This window comes from Rhagoletis zephyria, unplaced genomic scaffold (genome assembly GCF_001687245.7).
Source record: "Rhagoletis zephyria isolate East Lansing unplaced genomic scaffold, Rhagoletis_zephyria_1.1 Rzeph_scaffold_00242, whole genome shotgun sequence".
Classification (NCBI taxonomy): Eukaryota; Metazoa; Arthropoda; class Insecta; order Diptera; family Tephritidae; genus Rhagoletis; species Rhagoletis zephyria.
Window position 1 is genome coordinate 145,026 of NW_016157326.1, and position 25,359 is coordinate 170,384.

General features: G+C 35.7%; 1 protein-coding gene across 2 annotated transcripts in view; it reads left to right on the forward strand.

The window, feature by feature from the left end:
• The window catches only part of spir (spire type actin nucleation factor), a 223,702-nt gene that overhangs the window by 34,702 nt on the left and 163,641 nt on the right, over positions 1-25,359 (forward strand). For both annotated transcript variants that reach the window (XM_017609646.1, XM_017609647.1), the window contains exon 3: positions 24,815-24,855. In XM_017609646.1, the coding sequence (XP_017465135.1) occupies positions 24,815-24,855 (41 nt within the window). The remainder of the gene's footprint in view (positions 1-24,814; positions 24,856-25,359) is intronic.

A 25,359-nucleotide genomic window follows, 5' to 3' on the forward strand; every position in this document is an offset into this window, starting at 1 on the left:
ATACAAAGGCATCTAATGGCTCTCGAATTCCCTGCAATTATTCATCGACATTTCACAGCTTGTTGTGAAGCTGACTTCTAGCGAATGTCAATAAGACTACTTACTATACGAGTATTGTTTTCTTTCATTTTTTTTATGTGCATATGTACGTATGTATGTTTGTACTTACCTATGAGCATAACTGCATAATTAAAGTTTTTCAAAATTGTAGTCGGCCGCAGAAATGTAGCGTACCACTGGAATGGAGTCAATAAACTTTAGCCGATCATGAAACGCTACTTATAAATTATTCATTAATCAGTTGTAGAGAGTCTGAGAGAGTTCGTTATGTACCTATGTATATGTATGTATGTACTTACTTATATGCACTTTATGTTACATATGTATATACATATTTTTGTACAAAAAATCACGCACTGATAAGATAACGAGAGGTGTGTGAGTAAATGTGTGTTCTATTTGCATGACAATCTACATATGTATGTATGTATGTACATACCCTGTGGGGAAAATCTCTAGTTCTGAACTGGGGCGCTTCTAGTACATTTAGACCCAGTAGTGGTTCGCGATAAATCTCTTTTGCATGCAAGCAACTGGCGAATTTAACATAGCGATGTCCTAGGAAGTGTCAACTGCCCCCCGCTGCATTCCTTTTTCGATAGTTCCGAACTAGTCCTAAATTCTATATTTCCGAACCAGTTCTAAAATCGACAGACGAAAGAAAAAGGTATTATGATTTTTCAATCCTTTCGGTTCTTCCGTGTGCGATTTTACATTTTTTTCAAAGAAACATTTTTTTAAATTTGAAATTAAATTTGTTTGAATGATTGTAAGAAATGTACGTTTACATACCTTTGGCTGTAGCTGACTTTGCAGAGGTGCTCGCTGTTATTGGTTAGATTCCAGACGGCCCCAAGATGTTAATATGTTAACACAAAGCTTTGTTTTGTATTACCAAACTATGAAATAGCATCTGCGAAGCACAGAAGAGAAGCGTATTTGAACGAAAAAGCCGCCGAACACATATCTATGTAAAGTAAACAAGCCCCCCGCTGCATCCCTTATTCGATAGTTCCGAAATAGTTCTAAATTCGACAAATAGGATCTAGTTCGTTCTGCATCCCTTTTTCTATAGTTCCGAACCATTTCTAAATTCGTCACTTTAAATATAGATTTCTAGTGGAAAAAACTGAAAAAATTAGTTTCATAAAAGTACAACTTTTCGCCGATTTTGGACTGGTGGGGATCTAGTTCCTATCGGACTAGTTCCTTTTTGGCGATAAAAACCTAGTACGGAACTAGAAATTTGATTCACTAGTCCGCGGTTTCCCTGCAGGGTATGTACCAGCGGCACTGCTGATCGCTCCTCTCGTCAGCACTCACAATTCAAGTGACTCAACGATATCTGTAAAGTTTTGTTCTTAAAATTTGTTTTTGTCACTATGCAAATAAGCGCGTAATAGCTCTTTGTTTGCATTTTACTTAATAAATAATATTCCATTTATAAAACATATTGTTTAACTTAACCCTCTAGTAGGCCAATTTTTTTATGAGTTGAAAAATTCAGGAATGGGTGATTTTAGCACGAGAAATCCAAAAATGATGTCCATTTCGATCTGTGACAGTACCTTTTTCCTACAGGGAAGAAAAACCAAGACCGTCTGGAGACGGGCTCGCCGATATACTTACACATAATTTCAGCTTTCTCTTACACAATGTTGACCTACGAACCGGCAATCCCGTCTGCAGACGGTCAAAAATGCAAACTGGGCTTTATATGTCGGCAAGCCGGTCTGTGTTCGAAAGCAATTTTCTCCATTTCGAATGGTGACATAATTATAAAACTTATATTAAAATACGGTGTTTTTAACAACGAAATCCACCGAATTTAAAAAAAAAATTTATTAAAATTTACACCGCCGTAAAGGTACGATTTTTGTCTAAAGATCGTACCTTAGGAATATAGAAAAAAGTTATTATAGGTTCACTAAAAAGGCGTTTAGTTAACGGCCGTCTGGAGGCAGTTCAGCCTACTAGAGGGTTAACTATTCCCATTACATACGCATATATATTTAAGTACAATATATATATAAGTACAATCCCATTGGGAAAAGGTAATGTCTGGGAATGCAAACAATAATGGATAGCCCCTATATCCGAGGCACGAAAAGAATGTCTCTGCAGCGATGTCATACGATAGTAATGTGTTGCATGTCGCTTTACGAAACTGTAAATATAATCTTAAAATAGAATTTTTAAATAAAAATAAAAACAAGTAAGAAAGTNCTGATCATTTATGTATACATTTGTCTATATCTATCTCGATTCGTTTTGCCTGTTACAAACAACCGTTATGTGAACAAAGTTATAATACCCTTGTGCACAAGTGCGCTCGGGTATAAAAAGGAAGTCCATGCCACAGGTTTCCAACCCGTGCCCAACTTTATGGCAGTCAAATACGCATCCATTCGGCTACATTAGCTGTGGCGAAAACGTGATAAAGAAACATACTTGAGGCAGTTTTCAAACTTTTCGTTTTGTTTGTGGCTTCAAAATTACACATCATCCGCTCGCTAACATTGCGATGCATCTTTTCGTTCAGCCGTAGTTGATAATCTTTTCTTGGTAGAAAAAGATAATGCATTCACATTTTCCCACTGGGATATATGCTTTCGATTACATTTACTTAAAAAAAGTTTTAAGTTCCAAAGTTCAATGTTAACCTTGGACATTTGAAGCTTCCACCCGAAGCCTGCGTTTTTCTGCGTTGATACGATGAAGCAAGCGCAGCATTATTTCAGCGCATTGAGTTAGCACTGAATCGAATGAAATATCTGCATTCCAGTTGTATATCCGTAAGGTGTCTTCAAAGTTTGGAGGCAATCAACCGAAGCAATTTAGGTCGTTTCATTGGATACCATTTTTACCTGCAGGGTCCCAAGCCCAACGCATGACCCATTTCTGGGACAATTTTTAAAGATGCACATTTATATAGCGAGCCGCTTACTCCAAGACAGACTCCCGCTTGCAATTCCACGCAAGAGTCCGGATTCGGTATAGTCGTGGAACTGTAACTACACACACACTCAGAAGAACGCCCATACCATATTGAAAATTTTTACTAGGTATAAATACGTATATTTTCGTTCTGAGTACTTTTTCATGCACAAAAGAAAATTTAAACACTTGTTTATAGGCCCGTAGCGGTATTTTGATTCATTACACGGCACGGCACGGCATGCGATCTATCATCCTTTTCCTTTTGTATTCATCGATGCCTATATTTCTCTCTTGAAAATATAACCTACTCATCATGATACAGCTATCTGACAGAAATCGTGTTTCGTATTTTTCATGGTGAAACTAAAAACAGATGTATGTAGTAATAAAACAGATTTCTCGTTTTATTTTCTTGACAATCGGCTATCTTATAGAAATTTTTTAAGGCAAATTTTCATATATGTACGTATGATAGTGTCAAATCTTGCTTCTCGCTCTTATTACCACGTGTGGCATAATTTGACCATGGTATTTTTTGTGCTAGCAATTTAAAAAAAAAATCAGCTTTGAGGGAAAATCCCCAAGTTGAATATCGTAGCAGTGGCCAGAATTGCTTCAAACCAGCCATTCCTCGGTCCGCAACAACTTCCCACCTTCGCCCATCGAAGCCACCATCAGAAACTGATTGTGATAGGCGTACATGACAACTCCGTTTGCCCATCCTGCTTTGAAGAGGATGAGACGGTGGAACACTTTTTGTGCTTCTGCCCCGCCTTTGCAAGAATTAGGTATGAAATATTTGGCCGCGATGTGTTGAGAGGCGAACAACTGAGCCCTTTGACACCCAAAAAAACATGAGAAGTAGGCAACAATCGTCAATGGCAACAAACTGCAACATCATTTCTTTCATGTCATTTTAGGAACAAATAAGTTATCACAAATTTCCAAACTGATGAATTTCACGTGAACAATATTCTCCAAAATCTTCTAATTTATGCCAAAGGTAGGATTGAATAAATGGGAGGCCCTATAGCTAAAGACACAATTAATATCGTTTTTAATTTCTAATTTTGTATACAAAAAATAAATGAAGTATTAAAAAGAAAAAAATTATTCCAAATATCGCCTTTAGCAATAGCAATGCGATAAGAAGACGACTCATTCAGATAATAAGAAAACCACTCGCCCAGGCGAGTTGCCTTCGGTGGACGTTTTAGAGCGACTGACAAGAAATCGATACGATAGCAATAAAATTGTTGCAGAGGGCGACACGTTCACTTATTGCCGGCAAACAAATTATCTGCTGGGATTTTTGTTACAATCGTCCAAACAAACTTATTTCCAAACTTGTGTGGCTCATGTCAGTTTATTTGCTTAACACGTTGTCTACTCACTTCTCGAGAATGAGCACTGGAAGCGCTCTGTTATCAGGGGAAGGCCTTGACAAAACTGCTTCTGGGTACATTCGACTGTCTTCATATTTTTCTATCATTTTTTCTTTGTGTAGTTGTCATTTTATATCTCAACATTTAAAAGATAATTACTTTAATCAATGGCCCACGCGATAGTTGAACATTCAATTAAAGACAATTTTCAAGGTGAAATTTGAGAGAATCGGAAGAGATAAATATTATTTTATTAGTAAGTACAATTGCATTGAGTTTATTGAAGCATGGAAGTTCAAGTTTAGGTTGATCGTAGGCATTCGTAATTTGAAGCAATTAACTGAGATACTAGCTACTACAATTTGAGCTACTACCATGACCATAAAAATAAATAATTATACGCCCAATACTGATGGCGAATAAGGCAATGCGCGTTGAAAACTTTGTCAACCTTTTCCTGGTGCTACATATGTGTATGTAAGCATATACATATATTTCAATGCCCATAATTGTTATTGAAATCCCTGGCTGTGAATGAGCATCCAAAGGCCACAAAAACTTATTTCCTCAGAAATATTTATGTACAATATACGTAAGAGACAGCTACATACCATCAATATATGCATGCATTTTGGAATATTTTGCTGTAATTTATATCGTTTATAGCGCCATAAAAACAAATTATTGCGCTCATCAGCTAAGTATTGTCATTTGATAAAATTTTTTTACGATGCGAAATTGAAAGTGAAGAGAAATACTAACTTCAATTAATTATGAGCAGCTGGTGTTATTTTGAAAAAAAATTCAAATAACCGCCAACCTATGAAAAAAGGAACCATTAACAAACGAACGAAATTTTAATACCAGAAGTAGGTAAATATTTAAAAAATTTTAATGTAGTTGATAAAGGAAAAAGTTAAGCGCCGCATAAGCAGCTGTTTGATAGAAGCCAGCGTTGACTGCAGCTAGTTTTGACAACTAAATCCAGTTTTTAGATGATGACAAAAGCGTCACACAAATAGACATAAACACTTCAATTACAACGATAGCGCAGCAACGACTACAAAAGCGCTCAAATAGCCAGTGGCTACCATGCAGAAAAAAGTATCAATTGATAAAAAATAACCCACTTGTAGTTAGCTTTTTTGTGGGATTTCTATAAAATATATAACTTGTAGTTAGCTACCAAAGGCTAGATTGAAACTAGTTGACAAGTAATGCAGGAGATTGGTTTCTTTAAACGCGTTTATATTTAAATATCCTGCACTTCGCAAATACTTTTTCGAATTGAGGACAAATAAAAGGAAGATCGAAATTTAATATTATCATTTTGAAGTTATGTCTGACGGAGTTCGAATATGGGACCACCTACAGCAGAAAATGTTAACAAATATGAAATGTAATAAAATAAATAAAATAAATAAAATACAGTAAATAAAAAATAAATAAAATTTAAAAAATATTTTGTTTTTCCTATTTATATATTATGTCCAAAAGTAGTTAGCTACAAGTTAGTTACAACAAATGCAGAGATAACCACCCTTGACTATTTCGCGGCTATCGCCATAGAAATATAGTTTGCTTTCGTCAAAGAAAATATGCAGATAATTGTGACTTTTAGCTCCTTACTTTTTCCTGCAGGGTAACGACGAAGTGGCAGTAAAAAAACAATAAAGGCACACAATGGCGCATAAAAGAAGTCAATAAACAAATTAAAGCAAGCCAGGTAAACACTCACACATACATATATCCAGCGACACCCGTAGTTAACAAAATATGATAGGTGTGCATTAGGGTGGTTCAAAAATAGACAGGACACCCACAATTTCTTGGAATCTTTCCGCTGACAGCCCTCAGAAATGAAGAATATCGAAAATAAGGAGTCGCGTATATTGAATTTTGAAATTGGTTAATACACTCCGTTGCAAAACTATAAATCCACTGCAGATATTTGTGTAGCAGACGTAAAAAAAGATATATTAACATCACAAAATTAGCAAAAAGTGAAATAGCCTAAAGAGTACTTATTGCAAAACTAGAAATTCAAATATAATCCTTGTACTAGGAATGAATACAATTTGAAAGTATTGTATTAATCTAATATTTTATTTGTGTTCCACTAACTTAAATCAACTCAAATATGCGCTTACTAATACTTTAGCAAATTAAGTAGAATCCAAATTATTCCACCCTTGCCAATTTTCATGAGCTCGCCTTTTAAATTGGCGATTCTCGGCATAAACTCTCCTTGCTAGTTTTCCCCAAACTCGATTGGATTGAAATCAGGAGAGCATATCGGCCACCATAGCGTTCGAATATTAGTTCTCTCTAAACGGTGTTTCGTCTCTTTGCATTGTCTTGCGAAAAATTACAATTTCTTCCATTTTGGCCAACGAAAGGCCGGTACCATTTTAGCGTATTCGAGAACTTAGTGCGTACCACCCTAACGTACATACACACTCATCAAATATAATTCACATGAGACCATCTTTTAAATTAGCAAAAACCCAATAAAAATGTGTAACTACATACATATATTAAAGCCTTTGAAGCTCTATTGCAGAAAAGTAGAAAATGTAAAAAGTACTGGTTGTAAAAATATCAGCACGCATACATGCATATGCCTACTTGCTTCTCTTCTGTTGTAGTTAGTTCTTCGTGCTTTGTATATGTAGCACCTCAGAGGGAGCAATGGTCGCCTCAGCGGGTGCTTAACAGCAAGTGAAATGCGTGCAAATGGCAAATAATGGCAATAACAATAGTGCAGAAAACAACTTCTGTAAAGTTGTAAAAAAAAAGTTGCAAATTAAGATTAGCTTTAATGCAAACCTGTTGAGCGCAACAAATGTGAGATAATTTTGGACAAATACAAGTCTGCGTAACATTTTAAAGAGGCACCCTTCTGGAACAACAAACAGTATTTCCGTTCCCATCTGTACCTTTTTCTGGTGTTAATCCTAAAGGGTAAAGAATCCAGAGGCGTTAAAGCGTAGGATCTAGGTTGCCTATCTACATTGCCCAGCCTCGAAATTACGCATTCTAAGAACTCCCGTGACCCGTCTTGTGGAATCCATATTTCGTCCAGATCAAAATCTTTAATTTCAGACCAAGGAACATCCGGTCAACAATGCTCACTAAAAAGTCACTTTTTGAGGGTCGATATAATTGTATCAGCGGTCATTTGCGGGTGTTCGCTACCATAGACCATTTTCGGTAGGAGTTAATTGGTTTAAATTTCCAATGAAAATGTTTGCTGCTTACTAAATTTGTTCTTTTCGCCTTTGTGTTTACACTAATTTCTAAAACTCTCGCAGCTGCTGAAGACTACCCCCTTTAAAAGTTTTTAAGGTCTTTGACCACTTTTTTGTCATCTTCATTTCTCTTTTCGCGAGAGTCCAGTATCGCTCTTAAGCTAAGTGTACACGGCAGAGGAAAAACGCGAGACTTAGACAAAAATCTCGCTTGAGACGCGTAAACACTCAATAGAGCTCTACGAGAGACTCACATACACAGTCTGTGCGAAAGTTATTTAGCGAGACTTTTTCGACGTGACACAGTCCATCGCAACTTAATCGAAAACTCAATGGGAATTTTTGCTCTTCGAAGACGTATGGTAAAGTCTTGACTAGGAATTTTATCACAGTTTTTTATATTTTGAAATGACTACATTAAATCGTATATTCGGTACAAGCACACCATTTTAGGTACAATCAGAACGTAGCCAAATAACTTATCTGGACATTTTCTTTTATTTTCATAGGCATTTTAACGGCTTTTCCAATAACTTCCCTCCTCTACAAAGAGGCATAAACATTGGTTAAAACAAAACGTGTATTCGCCAAATTGAACAAGTGGCCTGTCACTCTGGCAACAGTCGTTGCTTGAGCCAATCTGCTCTTTTGCCAGAGTGTCAGGCAACTTGCTCAACTCGGTGAATACCTGTACAGTTTTGACATGAACTGCTCGAAAAAATCCCTTCCAAGGAAATTTTTAATAGCAAAGATTGTTTGGCGTGAGTCCATAAGTTGACATGATACTAAAGAGAAAGGTTGCTACCCACTATCAAAGATATATATTTAATTTTTAAGTACATTTATTTACTTTAAGGTGCATTTTTTCGGCAAATAAATGCAATTTGAAAATTAAATTTTCATCCCTATTGCATCAGCGAATAGGTGAATGCTATCAATTTATTATTTGCGCTTTCGTTCTAAAGAAATCAAATGAATTACTATAAACAACAAAAACAATCATTTATGTACGCGATGAACATTGAGCGCAGTTGCTTTCTTCGAATTCGCTTCATAGAAGAGGGCAAATATTACTCGTAGTAAAAAATTGTTAGAATTAATTCATAAAGTTTTATTTCAAATAGGTATATTTATACATATGTATATGAGTCTTCGGTTCTAATGATAATTTCCCATTGAAATCAGCTGCACCTCATATTTCCCATAAATTTCCAATGTTTTTAAGTTCACTTTATCAAAGTGCTTAAAGAAAACTGATAATTAATTTCCTTATCACTTACCTTGTGACGCCAGAAATTGCCTATCATATGCATATGTACTTACAGACATACATACATATATGTATACACTTACCTACATCTATTTTTAACTTTTTTAAAGCACGTGGGTACTTGCAGGTATTATAACTAAACTCTCCGCACTTTTTGTCAATTAATTTCAAATCTTCCTACTCCGAAACAAACGACACAAAACAGCAAATAAACACAGTAACAGATTAAAATATTAGTTACAAGTTCACTTTGAAAATGTGGTCAAGGTAAGCTGTTGTAATAAGTGCTTTGTAATTACACCACAATCTTCCCGTCTACAGCCCCCTTGAGCCTCTCTGTTTACGCAATTAATTAAATTTGTTTTTAAAATTTTAATTCTAATCTCATTTTATAAATAGCTACTAAATATTAAATGTGCTTACGTGTATGGGAGAGTACATATACACTAGGGCGGGTCGAAAATAAAATTTTTCTCATATCCCTTGGTAATTGTGAAAATATATTGTAACATGAAGTCAACAACAAGCCTGCAAAATTCGTTAATTAAATGTATCGTTAATCTCTTTTTTCAATAAAATTTTAATTGTTTTCTTGATAATTGCACTGGCCTATAGTCTAAATATGTAAAGAACAGCATTAATATTTCTTGGGTGCATTTAGGTCGCTGGTTCCAAATATTCTAATTTTGTTTTTAATATTGCCTATAGTTTGCGAATTTTCGCAAATTTAGGAACAATTTAGGGAGCTATGAAAAAAAGCCTTTATTTTCTATCACCGTGGAAAAATTTTGTTTATGTAAATGAGTATGGAAACACCGAACAGGCACAACTTCTAGAAACACTAATTAGTTTGCTTATTTTAATGCATACAATACAAAAATTGCAAATATAGGAAGTAAAAAGAAATTTTTGTTCGACATTTTCTTTATTTTTAAGTAATTTTTTATAATCTGAACGATTTTCTTCATATTATTATCATAAGTCAATAAGAGTACATCTCGCCTTCAATTTGGTAATTATTGCGTACCGATCGAATAATATTTGCCAAGGTTATACCGAAAAACTTATGTGGGTCTCTAGTTTCTCTTCAATTGTATAAATAACTTTTAAATAAAATAACCAGATTACAGAAACGTGTGCCAGGGAGTAACTTTTTTCGTTCAAGCTGAATGCTAAGCAATATCGCCCAATTGGAGAGTCCTGAAAAGGATTTCCCAGGATATGTTAAAGACTATTGCATTTACCTACAGTCACTTTTTCACGTGATGGAATTAAAAAAAGTATTTAAATGTATCTAAACACTTATTGCACGTCCCCTACTTGTATATAAATTAAGAAACCGCGAAAAATGTGCTCCAATCTTCAAGACTGCATAAATGGACTTAAAATAGGCGTTGCTCATCCTAATTGTTTTTTGTTAATGTGAGTACTTATGTGCTTGAAACTACTTTTAACCTATCAAACCATTCCTGATCTTGGAAAATACATGTTTGACTTCATTCATCACGATTTCGAAAACTGACCAAATCGGCGTGACCAAGTCCATGGTCCTTTTAATATTATATAAACATCCGAAAACATAAAAACGTTTGAAATAAATCTCGTCTCATATTTTTACATTTTTCACTTGGTTGCTGAAGTATTTAATGAAGAATTGAAAATTGATAAGGAAAAATTATCGTTTTTGTAAGTTTTATCTTAATAGTTAAAAAACTTGTAGTCTTATTGAAAAATGATATATGAACGTGAGATACTAAATTTAATAACGCACTCCATAGATATTACCAGCCAAAGTTTCATTTTCAAAATTCATACATCTTGAATCAATTACGCGGGCTAAATATAAGTTTTAAATGAATCTTTCGTGACCAATAACAATTGGCCTAGACAACATAATATTACTATTACAATACCATCAAATGCCTTTTATTTTCCCCCATACAAAATCGACCCTGCCTAATATACACGCATGCAATTCGAAGCATTCACAAAAGAGTTTGGTCACGCTCTAATCTGCCACTTGGCGAGACAACGGAGCAATGCAATGTAACGCCGGTTGCCGCACGCAAAATTCCGTAATGAAAAAAATAAGCTTTATGCGAGTAATCACATACAAAATTATGAAAGATAATATAGCATGCTCATACAAATATTTAAATATCTGTTACATCATTGCATGCGTGTGCATATTTATATACATATTTACATATGTATGTCTGTATTAATTGAAAATGCGGAGAACAAAAGCTGAACAGCTGAATGCGTCACTTGGGGGACATTATGTGCTGATGGTTGTTGTTATTTGTTGTCATAATTTATTAATAAACGATTGTTGTAAATTTTTAATCCCAATTATCAATCTGTTTTCAAAAGTCGCGTGTTTATTTAAAGAGGCTTATTCACCGTTTAGCAAGGACGTTTTAATTTGAATGTACAGAAATTACTAATTAGCGGTAAACTCTGGTAGCACTCAAATAATATCGAAATGACGTTCCATGTATTTCTTGGAACAGTCTGAAACCTAGTAAACGAGCTTCCTAAAATTCTTTCCCATTTCCACACACAACTAAAGCTACACGTAAAAAACTATTCAAACGCTGAGCACGTATGTATTTTTTTTTTTGCGAAACGACGCCTACCAAGAAGGCAAAAACAGGTTTTCACTGTCCTCGTAGCTTTGTCTATCCATTGACTTAAAGCAGGAATCACACGATTTGTACATTTTGGCAGACAGAGTGGTGTTATCTAACTGTCAAAATGTACAAATCTGTTCAAATCGTATGATCCCTGCTTAATGCAAGTTTACTCGATAGCCACTCCCACGGCAATTGGTAATTTCTTCACTGAAGAAAAAACCAACCAAAAAGGCTATTATTAAGAGGTGAATTTTTAACTGTTTTTAAATAATGCATATGTTAATCAGGGGAAATATCTGAGCACCTGAGTATTTTTTTCGGCAAACTGGCTAGATTGACTGGACTAGTATATACATATATTAATATATGGTGAAGATGAGGTACCCAATTATTTTTCCATGTAAAAGTAGAAGTCTTTAATTCGCTTTTATACAGGCGTGAAACACAGCAATAACGGTTTTTTAAGAAAGCACTTTTGCATGAGGTGGTCGTTGTTGGTTTGGAGAGCTTCTTGGTGGGACATATTTTCCGAAGTCAAAGTATTACAAAATGCTGATTTTAGCAGTGAAGTTTTCACGACGCCCAGATTTTTAGCCTTCCCTTATGGTGATGTCGGCCGCTGTGGTGTAGTGGTAAGCAGTGCGCGCTTCCACTCCGCAGCACCTGGGTTCAAACCCTGGTCAAAGCAACATCGCAAAAAATATAGAAAAAAGGTTTTTTCTTAACAGCGGTCGTCCCTCGGCAGGCAATGGCAAACCTTCGAGTGTATTTCTGCCATGAAAAACAGCTTCTCATAAAAATACAATCGCCGTTCGGAGTCGGCGTAAAACTGTAGTCCCTCCGCTTTGTGTGACAACATCAAGGCGCACGCCACAAACCGGAGGAGAAGCTCGGCCAAACACTAACATATGTGTAAGCGCCAATCTATTATTATTATTATTATGGTGAAAAAGGATGCGGTTACCTTTTCACGCAAGTGTTTACTAACTTTGAATACAGAAATTAGATTTACTTTAAATTTCTCATGAATAAATTAGAACATAAAAATGCGTTCTTTTCGGAGCCACATTCTGCACGGTTCGACTGGGTAGATAAACAGGATAAGCTTGCAGCTTCCTAATTGCCTATAGTTTTTCCTTACCTGGGGCCTATTTCTTAAAGCGACAGTGATAATTTTGTAATGACATGCATTTTCCATGTTGTCAGTGACAATTCGACAGTTTGGTGGGTAATTGTCATTTCCAAAAATTTTCGCAGTTGCCTACAAGCGTATATGAAACAGAAAAAAGTCGCCGACAATTCAGACAGTGAAATTTTGTAGAAAAATCGACAATTTTCGCACCAGTCACTTTTATGAAATAGGCCCCTGGTATTTTGTGGGTCTGATATTATGACAATCTTTTAGTCATTCTTGATTAAATTTAATACCCTAAAACTGTGGAAATTGTGATTTCTTATTATTTCACAGAATGTCTTAAAAACGGGAATGAAAAATAAGATGAAAGCTGCCGTGTCATTAATTCGCAAGGCGTTATGGTATCTCTTTAATCCACACTTTTGCCGACAATACTGTGGGCCAAAAACAGACAAATAACCCATTTAGCAACGCATGTGCACGAATAAAGGCCAATCCTAATCGAAATCAATCGACATACCGCTTTTCTATCCCATTAGACAATGAAAACATTTCACTTATTTGACGACAAATCCCACCGCAAACACCTCTGCACTATGACCTCGCGGGGAATTCAATTGAAGGACTTTGGCTGCCTAACCGCTCCTAAATGCTCAATTTAACCAGCTTAACCCAACCTAACCTAACGTCGCCACTACATTTGCTTTCATTAAGGTTCATTTTACAACACCCCGGTTTCATTTAATGGTGTGTTCACAAATGTAAATCGCTTCCTTAAATGCCGGAAATTGCTAGTTTAATTTACACTCAATACCGCACACAGATTTTCGCCTGCATATCGAATTCCAATGAATATTTCACTCACTCATTAAGCCGCACATTTTACTCCACATTTCGCATTTCATTTTTCACATTTCCCGCATTTCATAAGCCAAAATACACAATAGCACAGCTGATGTGTGTGTGTGTTAAAAAAAAAGAATAATATAAAGCATAACAGTTCCGCGCCTTCACATTAAACCAAGCCCAAACAGGTTCAATACTCAGCTTAAATGTAGCCTGCGGCTGACTCCTTTCAACTGTTGCTCAGCTCGGCTTTAACTACTTTCTCGTAATTTGGCTTTAATTAAATATCAATATTTATTAACGTCAATTGTGTATGGAAATGTACATATATACGTAAGGATGTGTGTATGTAGCAGGGTTGTTGCGAATATTCGCATTCGCATTCGCAACCGCGGAAGTTCCGCATAAATTTGAACATTCGCATTCGCTTTCGCATTCGCAATAATCAATGCGGAGCTTTTGCGTATGCGAATATTGTGCAAGTGCACTGATAAAACGTATATTTGGCNACTAATTACAAGGTATTCATTATAGGCGAACCTTTCCAAGAAGTCACTCGGGAACTAAGCAAATCTTAGACCTTTATCGTCCGTGATTCCATAATTCAAAAACACGATTTTAAACAAGATTTTAAACTAATTCTGCTGGCAGCCACGACTTTCAAAACAGATTTTTTTCGAAATTTTCATTCCTAGGAAATAGTAGTAGCAAATAGCATATCCACATATTCACAACCTCGCTATAAGCGCACATTTTTCAAACCAGTCACAGAAGAAAGGATTAAAAATGAATTACAAAAACTAAAATCGAAAAACGTTCTCCAAATTCTGAAACAACCAAACGAATTGGTGCTCCAAATTGGAACATAACGGCGTTTAAACAGCGATCTTGCTAGGTGATGCTAGATTGTGAAGATGAAAGTCAGGAGGATACATCCGACCTTTGCAGCCTCGATGCAATTCCCAAAAAGGAATTGTTGCACCGCAATAAAAAAAGAAATATAACTGAAAGTCCTCTCAACTGGTGCAGCGTCAATCGAAAAGAATTTACAATTTTGTCAACTTTCAAGTTTTTCAAGTCTGTCGCCTCAGTTATTTAGTGGCGCAGGTTTGATTTACGACCCGTTAGGAAACCGGCTGTAACCCAAAAAGGCAGCAAAATTACTCCTTCTACTAAATAAAAAAAAAACATTATTAAATATTAATAACTTTTCCATTTCTTATTTACCTAAATACCCTAATGTACTCACCAAATTTATTTCTTAAAAATATTTGACATCCGCATTCGCATTCGCATCCGCGGATGTTGGCTTTTAAACATCCGCATCCGCATTCGCATCCGCGGATGTCTAAAATTCCACATTCGCAACATCCCTAGTATGTAGATATGTATACATGTGTGTATGACCGCCGCATTGAATGACCGACGTGAATTAAACCGTCCCGCATGCGTATTCAAGCACTGAATATTTACTTGGCATTTTCCAACCACTTCGTACATTGGCGCACGTAAATAATAAAGTTAACGAGTGCAGAATTAATTCAAAAACAAACAGCAACAATATTAGCAAGTAAATTAAAGCAAAGAAACAAACAAAAGCCTTAAAAATATTGCAAAAAATTAAGAAAAACGATAAAGCGTGCGTATAAAAGCAGCTGATTGACTACCGGCTAAATGCTTGATAACTGGTTTGCGCAAACGCCAAAGCCACTAAAACAACAACAACCACAATTTTAACGGCGTTTACAATTATTTGAAGCAACTGTTGCTGTGGCGTTTAATGGCGATCGAACTATGGTATTATTACTATTGTTGTTGTTGTTGTTAGTATTAATCGTCTACTTGTTAGCCTTTGATTGGTAATTGGCATTGTTGGTATGTACTGGCGGTTAGGTGCATTGTTGTTGCTTGGCACTAGTCAATCGCTCGACTCCAAACACTCCAACGATGTCTGACCGCTGCCGATAGTTGAGTTGAGTTGAGTTGAGTTGTCGATTGACTGCTTAGCCAGCTGTTGTCCAGTTGTTTGCCAATAATGCTAACTGACTGCTGGCAGACCCCGCCCGACAGTCTATCAATTTGGCGCTTTATGTGCCGTTAGGCACGCGCACACTATTGCACGCCATAAACTATATCTATCTATAAACCCCGTATAATAATAACCCGCCCAATGCAGTTTTTAATTTGCCATTATTATTGTTGGACGCCGTATTGCTGCTGTCGCTGCTGCCGCTGCTGCCGCTGCTGCTGGTGGGCTCTCTGAGGCCAAAGCAAGCCAAACAATGCATATGTATAAGAATTGGCAAAAAGAAGACCACTCGAATGTTGATAATCATCGAATTCACTGGAAAAACTCTGCAAAGCGGCTTCGCTTCGCCAACGGCGAGACAACAGGTGGAAAATCATAGCAGCGGAAAATGCATCAGGCACTGTCGGCGTATTTTCCAAATTCAATGAGTGGAAGCGAACAGCAGGCGCAGATGAGGTTCACCTCACCCAATGGCTCTATTGTGCGCCACCTGACCACTGCTTACTGCTTCGCTGCACTTAAGGTGGATACTATTTAACTCTTTAAAGTATGCTTATATTTATTTTCATAATCGTAGGTGGCCACCAACATACACACGGTCGTGCACGTTTGCACAAGCAGCTGCTTCGATATTTCTTTCGCGCACCTGCCGTTCACAGACTGGCGCTTAAACGTCCACAGGTTAAAAAAAAATTTCCAACTTCCCCGCATTCTACCATTTTTATTTCTTGTCCTGCTTTTATCGCCGTACTCCTTAGCCACTAAGTAAAACTTTACTCGCTACTGTAAAAATGTTAACAAGGCGGGGCACAACACTGCATATTGACTTTGACGTTTAATAGCTTTTAATTGCCACCAATCATTCATGCCACAAAATACGAACAGCAAGCAATTAACAAAATTAATTATGTCTGCTAAGTTGTTAAATTAATTCGTTTAAATTATTAAAAAAAAAAACGTATACATGCATGTTGAAAAATTGCAAAAATTAATCTTTTATAATATAATTTACCTTGCTCACTTATACATTTATTAATTTTTTGTCTAATTTGCGTTGAAAGTAGTTTCCGGGTCAGACGTCAGCCATTAGCGTAGTGGAAATGGCAGATTAGCTAAACTCAATTTCATATTTACTTGTTTTTTTTTTTTTTAAATGCAAATGTAGACTTAAATGCTTTGGCTTCAAAAATTTTATGACTCTCAAGAAACAAATGAACGAGTTTCTCACGCATTTGAAGTAATTCATCTACTTTCTTTATTTATAGCCCTACAATTAAGGGGAAATAACAAAAAAGAGTACAATTAACAAATTTCTTAATTTGTGGCATGCATGGACGGATGAAAGAAAGTGTGGATAAGGTGGGTGTAGAAAATTTCTGAGGGCCATCTTTGGAAACGTTACTATTTCATTATTTGTAAAAACTGGCTAAGCGCTTGTTCTGATTTTAAACCGAAATACTAAAAAGGATGCAGTACCTCCAAAATGTTTATCGTTTACAATATAGACCTGGAAGTGAAGGGAATAAAAGTGCACAGTACAGGTATTGAGTTATAGAAAACAACAAAATATGTATAATAGGAAGGTCGACTTTGAAATGGTATAAAACAACCCGATTTGCGGTATTTACTAAGTTGTTTTTAATTTAAAATACCTATTTATATATTTATTTATTTGTCTACAGAAAATTTTATTCTTACAGATTTTTAGTATCAAACGAAATTTTATATTGCAATAAACACATGTGTACACACAATTGAAAAGATTATGAATTAAGTAACTACTAAAATGCTTAATAGTAAGTAAAAGTAATGTTGGCGCAATTGCTTCAAAATTTTTTGGTAAAACCTTCTTCTAATGTAATAGAGGATATCCTATCCAACAAAACCACAGAGCTCTTAATCCAAGCGATCTCCCTCTTGAATTGAAACGCGAGATACCATTAGTACCATTAAGAACGCCAGTATGTGCGCATAGTTGAATTTTTTTCGTGACGAATTCTAATATCTCGAAAACGAGAATAGCTAGCGAAAAAAATTCAATAGCGTTTAATGGCGTTTAAGATGGAGAATTCAGGAAAATTAGTTTCGTTGGATAAAAAAATGTTCGTGACCTTTCAAAGTTAAGGACTTTTTATTTTATTTCCTTTTTTGACCTGAACTTTTTAGAAAGTTTTAAACACATATTTTTCTCTTCTTGCATAAAGGAATCTATTACCATGGTCGCAGGAACCGAAATACTCTTTTACAAGTTCGTTGTATTGCGGAACGATTTTCCGTCATCTCTTTTCGGAAACACAAACAACCAAAAAGAAGTCTAAAAGTTCATTACATCCATATTTAGGCCAAAAAATCAAAAATTTAACTTTCAGAGGTCATTTTGAAGGTCACATTGAATAAAAACTTACCTTGTCTTTTTTCACCTAAAAACAGCATGTAATGAATTAAAAAAAAAAAAAATTAAAATGCGTTTTTTGGTTGCTGCAACCATGGAAATGGATTCCTTGATGCAAGAGCAGCAAAAATGTGTGCTTAAACCATTTTAAAAAGTTCACTGCATACTATTTTCAGGTCAAAAAAATAAAAAAAATTTAAAACCTCCTCCGTTTGAAGGCAATTTCAAAGGTAAAAGAAATTTTTTTTATCCAACCAAACTATTTTTACTGAATTCTGCATCTCAAAAGCCTTTATTGCTTTTTATTGAATCTTTTTGGCTAGCGGTTCTCATTCTCGAGATATTAGAATCTGTCACGAAAAAGGTTCAATTTCCACACTGTGGGGCGCCATTGTATGTACAGAGATGGGCGCGGGATACCGGACGCGCAGCGCCCACGGTACTTATTTTAAAATGGCCGGTATGGGCGGTATCAGGATGGTCTTTAAAAAATTGAGCGCGGGACGGAAAAAATTCTTTCGCGACACCCCGGAATGGTTGCTGTCAGCAAATCTGCTAGGGTCTTAAGTGCTATTTTGAAAGCTATTTTAGCTACCTATTTTAGTAGTTGTATTTGATTTCCGCAGCACCGTGTCCACTTCTACTCCTTCTCGGGTTGCTAGCATGTGTACCATTCGTGCCGTCATTTAATCGCTTTAAAAGTGATCGGCATCTACTCCAAGATTGATCCGTCAAAAACAAAGCATGTCGAGCTTTCCGACGATTTCCCGACATTTCCCCGTGTGCAGCCCAATAGCTTTTTTATGCCCTTGAAGATCTCCTTTGCTCGCTCTTCTACATTGACCTTATACAACTATTTGCTATCCATTATAATAGCAAGGTATTTCATATTTGTTGCAGTAGCAGGTTAACCCCGCAAGCTTGGGTTGAATCCAGTCAGAAATTTAATATTTTATGGTAATGATAAATAGATCTGTGTTCTCGGTTTTTACACTAAATCTGTTCTCAACAAAACAAATTTTTGGTAAAAAAAGCTGGGGTTTATTAATATCTTAGTACATATCTTTTGTACTGCCCATTGATAGATATTATCTAGAGGTATGCGCTGTAAACAAGGGGTATATTGCGCCCTCAACCACTCACAGTACCTTATCTAACCCTAGAAATCTCATAAATTTTAAGAGAACTCGATTGTATGAATTTAAGACTCACATCTCTTCGATCGACTCACAGAAGCGACAGAGGTCTGCAGTTACCCATCATAATACCTGTTATGATTCGCAGCCTCTCTTTGTAAGCATTTATACTGGCGTAAATCAAGTAGCATTGTTCTAGGAGTTTGTTCCTTTACTTCCTGAGATTTCCTTGATTGTGCTAAGTCCGATCACAAGGACGGGCTCAGACCTTATAGGAGACGAGGTGGCCGTCACCGTTCTAGCTAGATGGTCTGCGTTCTTGTTTCACTCAATCCCTCTGTGTCCAGCGTATTTCGGAATAGGGTTGCCACCTAAATTTTGTAGTAAGAAATTTACTTAAAAGATATCAAAATCCAAATTTTTATTTCAAAAATATTTTTTAAAGCTATCCAAATGACCAGTTTTTATATCCAAACCTTGAAACCTTTAAAAAGTATATGCACTCCGGGCAAAGCTCGTCCAACCTGTTACTTGATATTAAAATATAAAACCTATTTTTAAAGTATGTACTTTAAATTGAATTTATTCACTCAAACTTAACTTGCCTTTCTCACAGTGTTTTTACACTTTATCTCACGGTTAAGAAGATCCGTTTTTTATTTTGTAATATTTTCTTTATTATTCATATGTGGTAATATGTGTATGTAAATAAGCTTCAAAGTTGCTTGTGCTCATTTCTTAATGTCTGCATTTAATCTGTAGAGACCTTCTAACACAATTCAACTTACAAATTAACTATGCAAGAAGAACTTAAAGGTCTAAGTCCATAATCAAGCAACAACACTATTGCCTAAGTTAGTTATTAAAATATGTATGTAGGTAGGTAATATTTCTGCAAAATTTAATCTTAAAGCTGGCGCGGTTCAGGTGGAAAAATTGAAACGCCCTCCTTTTATGTTAAATGTGGTAAAATTTAATTGTTGTTACGCAGTTACACATGCAACTACATACATATGTGTACATATGTGAAATTTAGTAAAATTCTTTGACATTGTATTCTGTACTGCTAAATTGTTAAAAATTTCTACTTAATTATGTTCGAACTGGACCAACCAATTGTTCAACTAAAATTTAGTTAAATGACAGTTTACGTTTTTCTTGCATTACTTACTCCGGTATGTTCATACGCAAGTATGTATGTATGTATGTATAGTATACATTGTATACATGTTTTCATTCAAATTAACGCAAACCTTTCTAGCGAAGTGGAGTAACCGGCCATGTGCAATTTTCAATGTCGAACATTCGCTTTTTCCCCCCCCCATTGTTTTCGTATGCAAAATTTACGCACATAAAACTTAATTAATCTACAAAGTGAATAATGTAGCTGCACAAACTTAGGCGCAGACAAAAGAACCGAACAATTGTGGTATTTATATGATGTCATTTGCATTTGTGAATTATTACCTTTTTTTTGTTTCTTTTATAAAAAAAAAATTCTATAGAAAACACTACATGTGCTTTTGTAATTCAATATGCTGAAATGCAAACAAAAACAAATTACAAAAACCCTGAAAGCTTAGCTCCAGAGACCAGTGCAACAAGCTGAGAAAGTTCGTTCGTGTGGCCAATAGCTGCCTGCGCTACTGCAATTTTATGAATGAACTCAACTGGACGGCTATACAATAAGTACTCGTAGCTGTTGGCCTCGAAGTCGCTCAAGCTCCGCCACGCAGCTGTTAATTCAAAGTTTGAGATTCCCCAGCGCTGACATAGAAACATGTGTTGATTTTCTAATTCAATTAAATGTTTTTGTGTCTTTTATTTATACATAAACGAGCATGTACACATAGCAACTCACAAACATATGTATGTATGTAGGTACATATCTTTCGATGTTTTTTGGTATTCTTAAGAATTCGCATATCTTGTGGCACACGCACTGAAATTTAATTGCTAAAATATTTATTTAATTGACAGTTAACGGTCATTTTATATCGATGTCGTACGTTGCTGTACACAGTAGCTAATAATTTAACATATTTATGTACATTAGGGCGGGCCAACTTTTTTGACTTTGCGCGTATAGCATAGGGGGATTCTACGTGTAATTCTAAAATCAATTTGGAGTGTGCCGAATTGCCAAAATAGGTTTCGAAAAAAAAGTGTGAAAATTTTCACTGTTGCGCCCTCTCGTGGAAGTTTAAAGAAAAATATAAAAAGGATTCCCAACCCCTTATAGCATGTTTCATAAAAACTTTAAGCACTTCTTTACGACACTACAGCAAAATGCTAAGAAACCTAATTTCGCAATTTGGTAAACTTCAGATTCATTTTAGATCCATGGTTTCTTCGGCAAATTTGCATAGAATTACAAGTAACGCGTATAGTTGAAAATATCTCCCACAAAAATTTACCCACCCTAATATGCATACATATTTATGGCTGATGACCGCTACTTTAATAATAATTTGATGATGTTAGAGCGGCTGGCTGTGCCAAAAGCCCATAAATTGGGTGGCTTAATTTGCCATGCCGAAGTATTATGGCATTTTTTTTTCTGTAGCGCTTATGATTTATATGTTTTTGGGGTAAATGTTTAGGCAATTTGGCATATCAATTGACCGCAAGCTGATGTCATCCACTTGCTTAGCGCTAAGTAATTTGAATTTTAACGGCCACTTTATTATGGCAAATTATAAACATATGAAAGCATAAAACAGAAGTCAACAGCATTGGAGTTGTCAATTAAACATTTGTGTCTAATAACTTTTGAAGTTGATCATCATTTTCATAATTTTTGACACTTTGAGGAGTTATTGTCAATATTTATACATAGGTGCATATGCTATGTGTAATTACTTAGGGTTGTGGGCACTGCGGAATTTTAAAAAGCTATAATTTCATCACATCCTTAACCGGCCATGACACACAGATGCTGGGTGCGACTGTTTTTTCATCACTAATATTCCTTCAAAGAGATATTGTGCGTAGTGCAATCTTGGAATTCAGAGTGCAGTGAACTTATGCGCGGATGTATCGAAGTAATGTAGAAGCATGTATGTAGTGGTCTTTTGCGAGCAACTCTCCATCACATTCAAATTTAAGCTCCCAAATCACTGTCATACTATCCAAACGGGGGAAGCCGCCACAAAAGAAGCAGCGGATTGGATGCTTACGAATGTAATACCAGTCCAGGATTTGAAAATATATATCGTTAGCTAGTGATCTTGAAAAATGTCGGGGAGTTCCTGACATTCCTCTCGCCCGCAACAGAATACTTTGCACTCAAACTCATATGCAGTCCAGGTCGTAGCGATATTGCAGGAAACTGTAGGGCTTATGGATTTAGCAAGACGGAACAATCTTGAGCAGTTTTCAAGAAAAGTCTAGCTTCAAGAGAGGAAATCTTATAATACATCTACCGGCCCAGGGTTTTAATTTGACATTTATTTTTTGAAATTCGAAGTAACGGTGAAAATCTGATGACCTACACAAAAAAAATTCTGTTAAATATTACTTTTCAAACTAAAGTTTTCTTAAAACTCATACGTTTGGCATTCATATTTTAACATTTAATTTAAATTGTCCATAAGTTAAATAAAATCGACTTTTCATAAAGGTAGCAACCCTCTTTTTAAATCTCTTCTGTCTGGCATTGTGATACGTGTGGCAACTCTCCTAAAAACAGTTCGGAGATAAATCCTTTTCAAACCTATTTCGCTTAATACCCAATTTTTAACAAATGAATGATCTTATTAAATAATTTGAATGTAACATTTTCAACTGATGGCAACCCTCTTCAACCACCTCAAAAATTCCTATATGGTCAAACTAAAGATTTCTTAACACTCGTTTGTTTGACACCCATATTTTATTATTTCATATAACTTGTGTATAAGTTAACTAAATTAGATCTTTAAAACATTTGGCAACCCTCTACCAAATATTTTTAACTACTACCTCCTTTAACCTATTTCGTCTGGCACCCATTGGGTGATAGATACGTATTTCAATTACCTTAATTCAAATTGAAATTTTTTTTTTAAAAAGTGGCAACCCTCGTATATTTAAATTATAAATAAAGCCGTTTCAAAACCATCTCGACTAATACCCTTGATATCTTGGTTTAAATTTTGTTAAATTGCCCTTTTCGAAAAAATAAAACCTTACTGCACACTACAGACCAAGCCCTTTAATTTGACATCTCTAACGAACGGTGCGGATCTAAAGGCATGGGTTATTAAATAATTTCGATCAATTTTTTTAATAGGCGATAACACTTTTCGAAGAACTAAGTATTGCACCTCTACAACCCAAGCCCTTTAACTTGCACCTCATTTTTGAAAATCGAACGCACGCTGCAGATCTGATGACCTGGACAAAAAATCCCTTCGCATATTTTATATGTATATAGATTATATACATATATAGATGAGGCAATCGTGTGACCGGGCAGAATTTGATTGGGACAATTTCGTTATTGCGCGCCAATTCAGCACAATAAAAATGTGTTAGATCGATGCATTTGCGGCAATCGTATGATTCCAGCTTAAGATTTTTTTCAATCCGGAATTTCGTCCCCCGTCATCCATTTGCGTGATCTTCATGAGACTACTAATACTTTAGTCTGTAATCTCCAAAATCACTTTGAAATAATCATAAACGACGAAAAAATCTACGCTTTTGGCACTCTGTCAGCTCTTTCGTAATACTATGTCAAAGCATCACATTTATAAAATCTTGGCAAATAAGCAAAAAAAAAATTCAATCTTCCCGTGGTATTTACTCAAAAAAGTCACTACGCGCTAATTGACCTGCGCACACTGCTTTGTTGAACATTTCAATTACTAGCGCACTACAAATCGGCAACGATTTATGGCCCTCATCCAATGCACACCAGAGTGCTTTGACTGACTTTTAAAGGTGACGGCTTTAAGCATTAGCATTGCATATTTGAAACATTTTTATATACATAATTTATTTAAAGCCAACGCAACAACAACGCCACTATACTGCACTATCGGCAGTGCAAAATTATTAAACGCTTGAATGGTTCAGCGAACTCGGAAATCCAATACGATTGCCTATACTTCATTACTCCACCATTGCTGGCAATTTTCATGTGACTGTGTACGTATGTATGTACATACATACTGTACGTGTTCTTGTATAAATGTGCTAATGAATTAAGCACCTTTTTGCCAGCTCATTTGCAACTTGAGAAATGTAGGCCACATACAGTACAGCACAAAAATACAGCTAACAGGCGAAATAAAGCGCCACTACCTCTACTCTACCTTTCACGCCTTCGCCATTTATGAATATAAAGTATGCGCATACTTTTATGAACGTACTTACAAATATATGTACATACGAAATGCATATACATACATACTTCTTTTTCTTCCTGCATAACATCACGCTTTGCTCTTTTGTCGTGATCTCGTAAATGTCATTGGGCAACTGATTAATCTTATAAAAATTGTAATAATATTTTCATTGTTGACTCTTGAGGCGGCAAAGCATCATTTCAGCTGGCGTTCATGCTCCTGTTGTTGTTGCTGCTGATGATGATGGCGCACTTTGCATTTGCTTTTCGAAGGCTGTCTTGGAGCAGTGTGATTGCTTTGCTGATGACTGATTTTGCAACCAAATATTTACTTTTGCTGTTTAATTTTTAAGATGATAATCTCTTGAAAGTCTATATTAATTTTATTAACTTTTCTTGCAGGTGATGATAATCATGCGCTTCTTGTGGCTTCCCATAAAAAGGTGAGTACAAAAATAAACGTGGGGTAAATTCAAAGAAGTTATTTATGACTATATATTTTTTGGATTCAAGTATCTTGAAAGGTATATTAGTTCGCGTAAACAGGTAGTTGTAAATAATCCAAAATATTTAAAAAAAAAAATTTGATGCAGTGTTGCTGAAAGTAAGGCCGATTGTGTTACTTTTTTTTATACCTTTCATGAGCATGAAATGGTATTATAACTTTGGTCCGATGTTTGTAAGTACCAGAACAAAAAGAGATAGACCCATTAAAATGTATACTTAAATGATCAGAACGTCGAGCTGAGTTGATTTATCCATGTCCGTCTGTCCGTCTGTCCATCTGTCCGTCTGTCCGTCTGTCTGTCTGTTTGTATGCAATCTAGTCTCTCAGTTTTCGAGATATCCGGATCAAATTTGGTAGGTGGGTGTATTTTTATAATGTATTAATCATTTGTCGGAACCGGAAGAATCGGACCACTATAACATATAGCTCCCATACAACT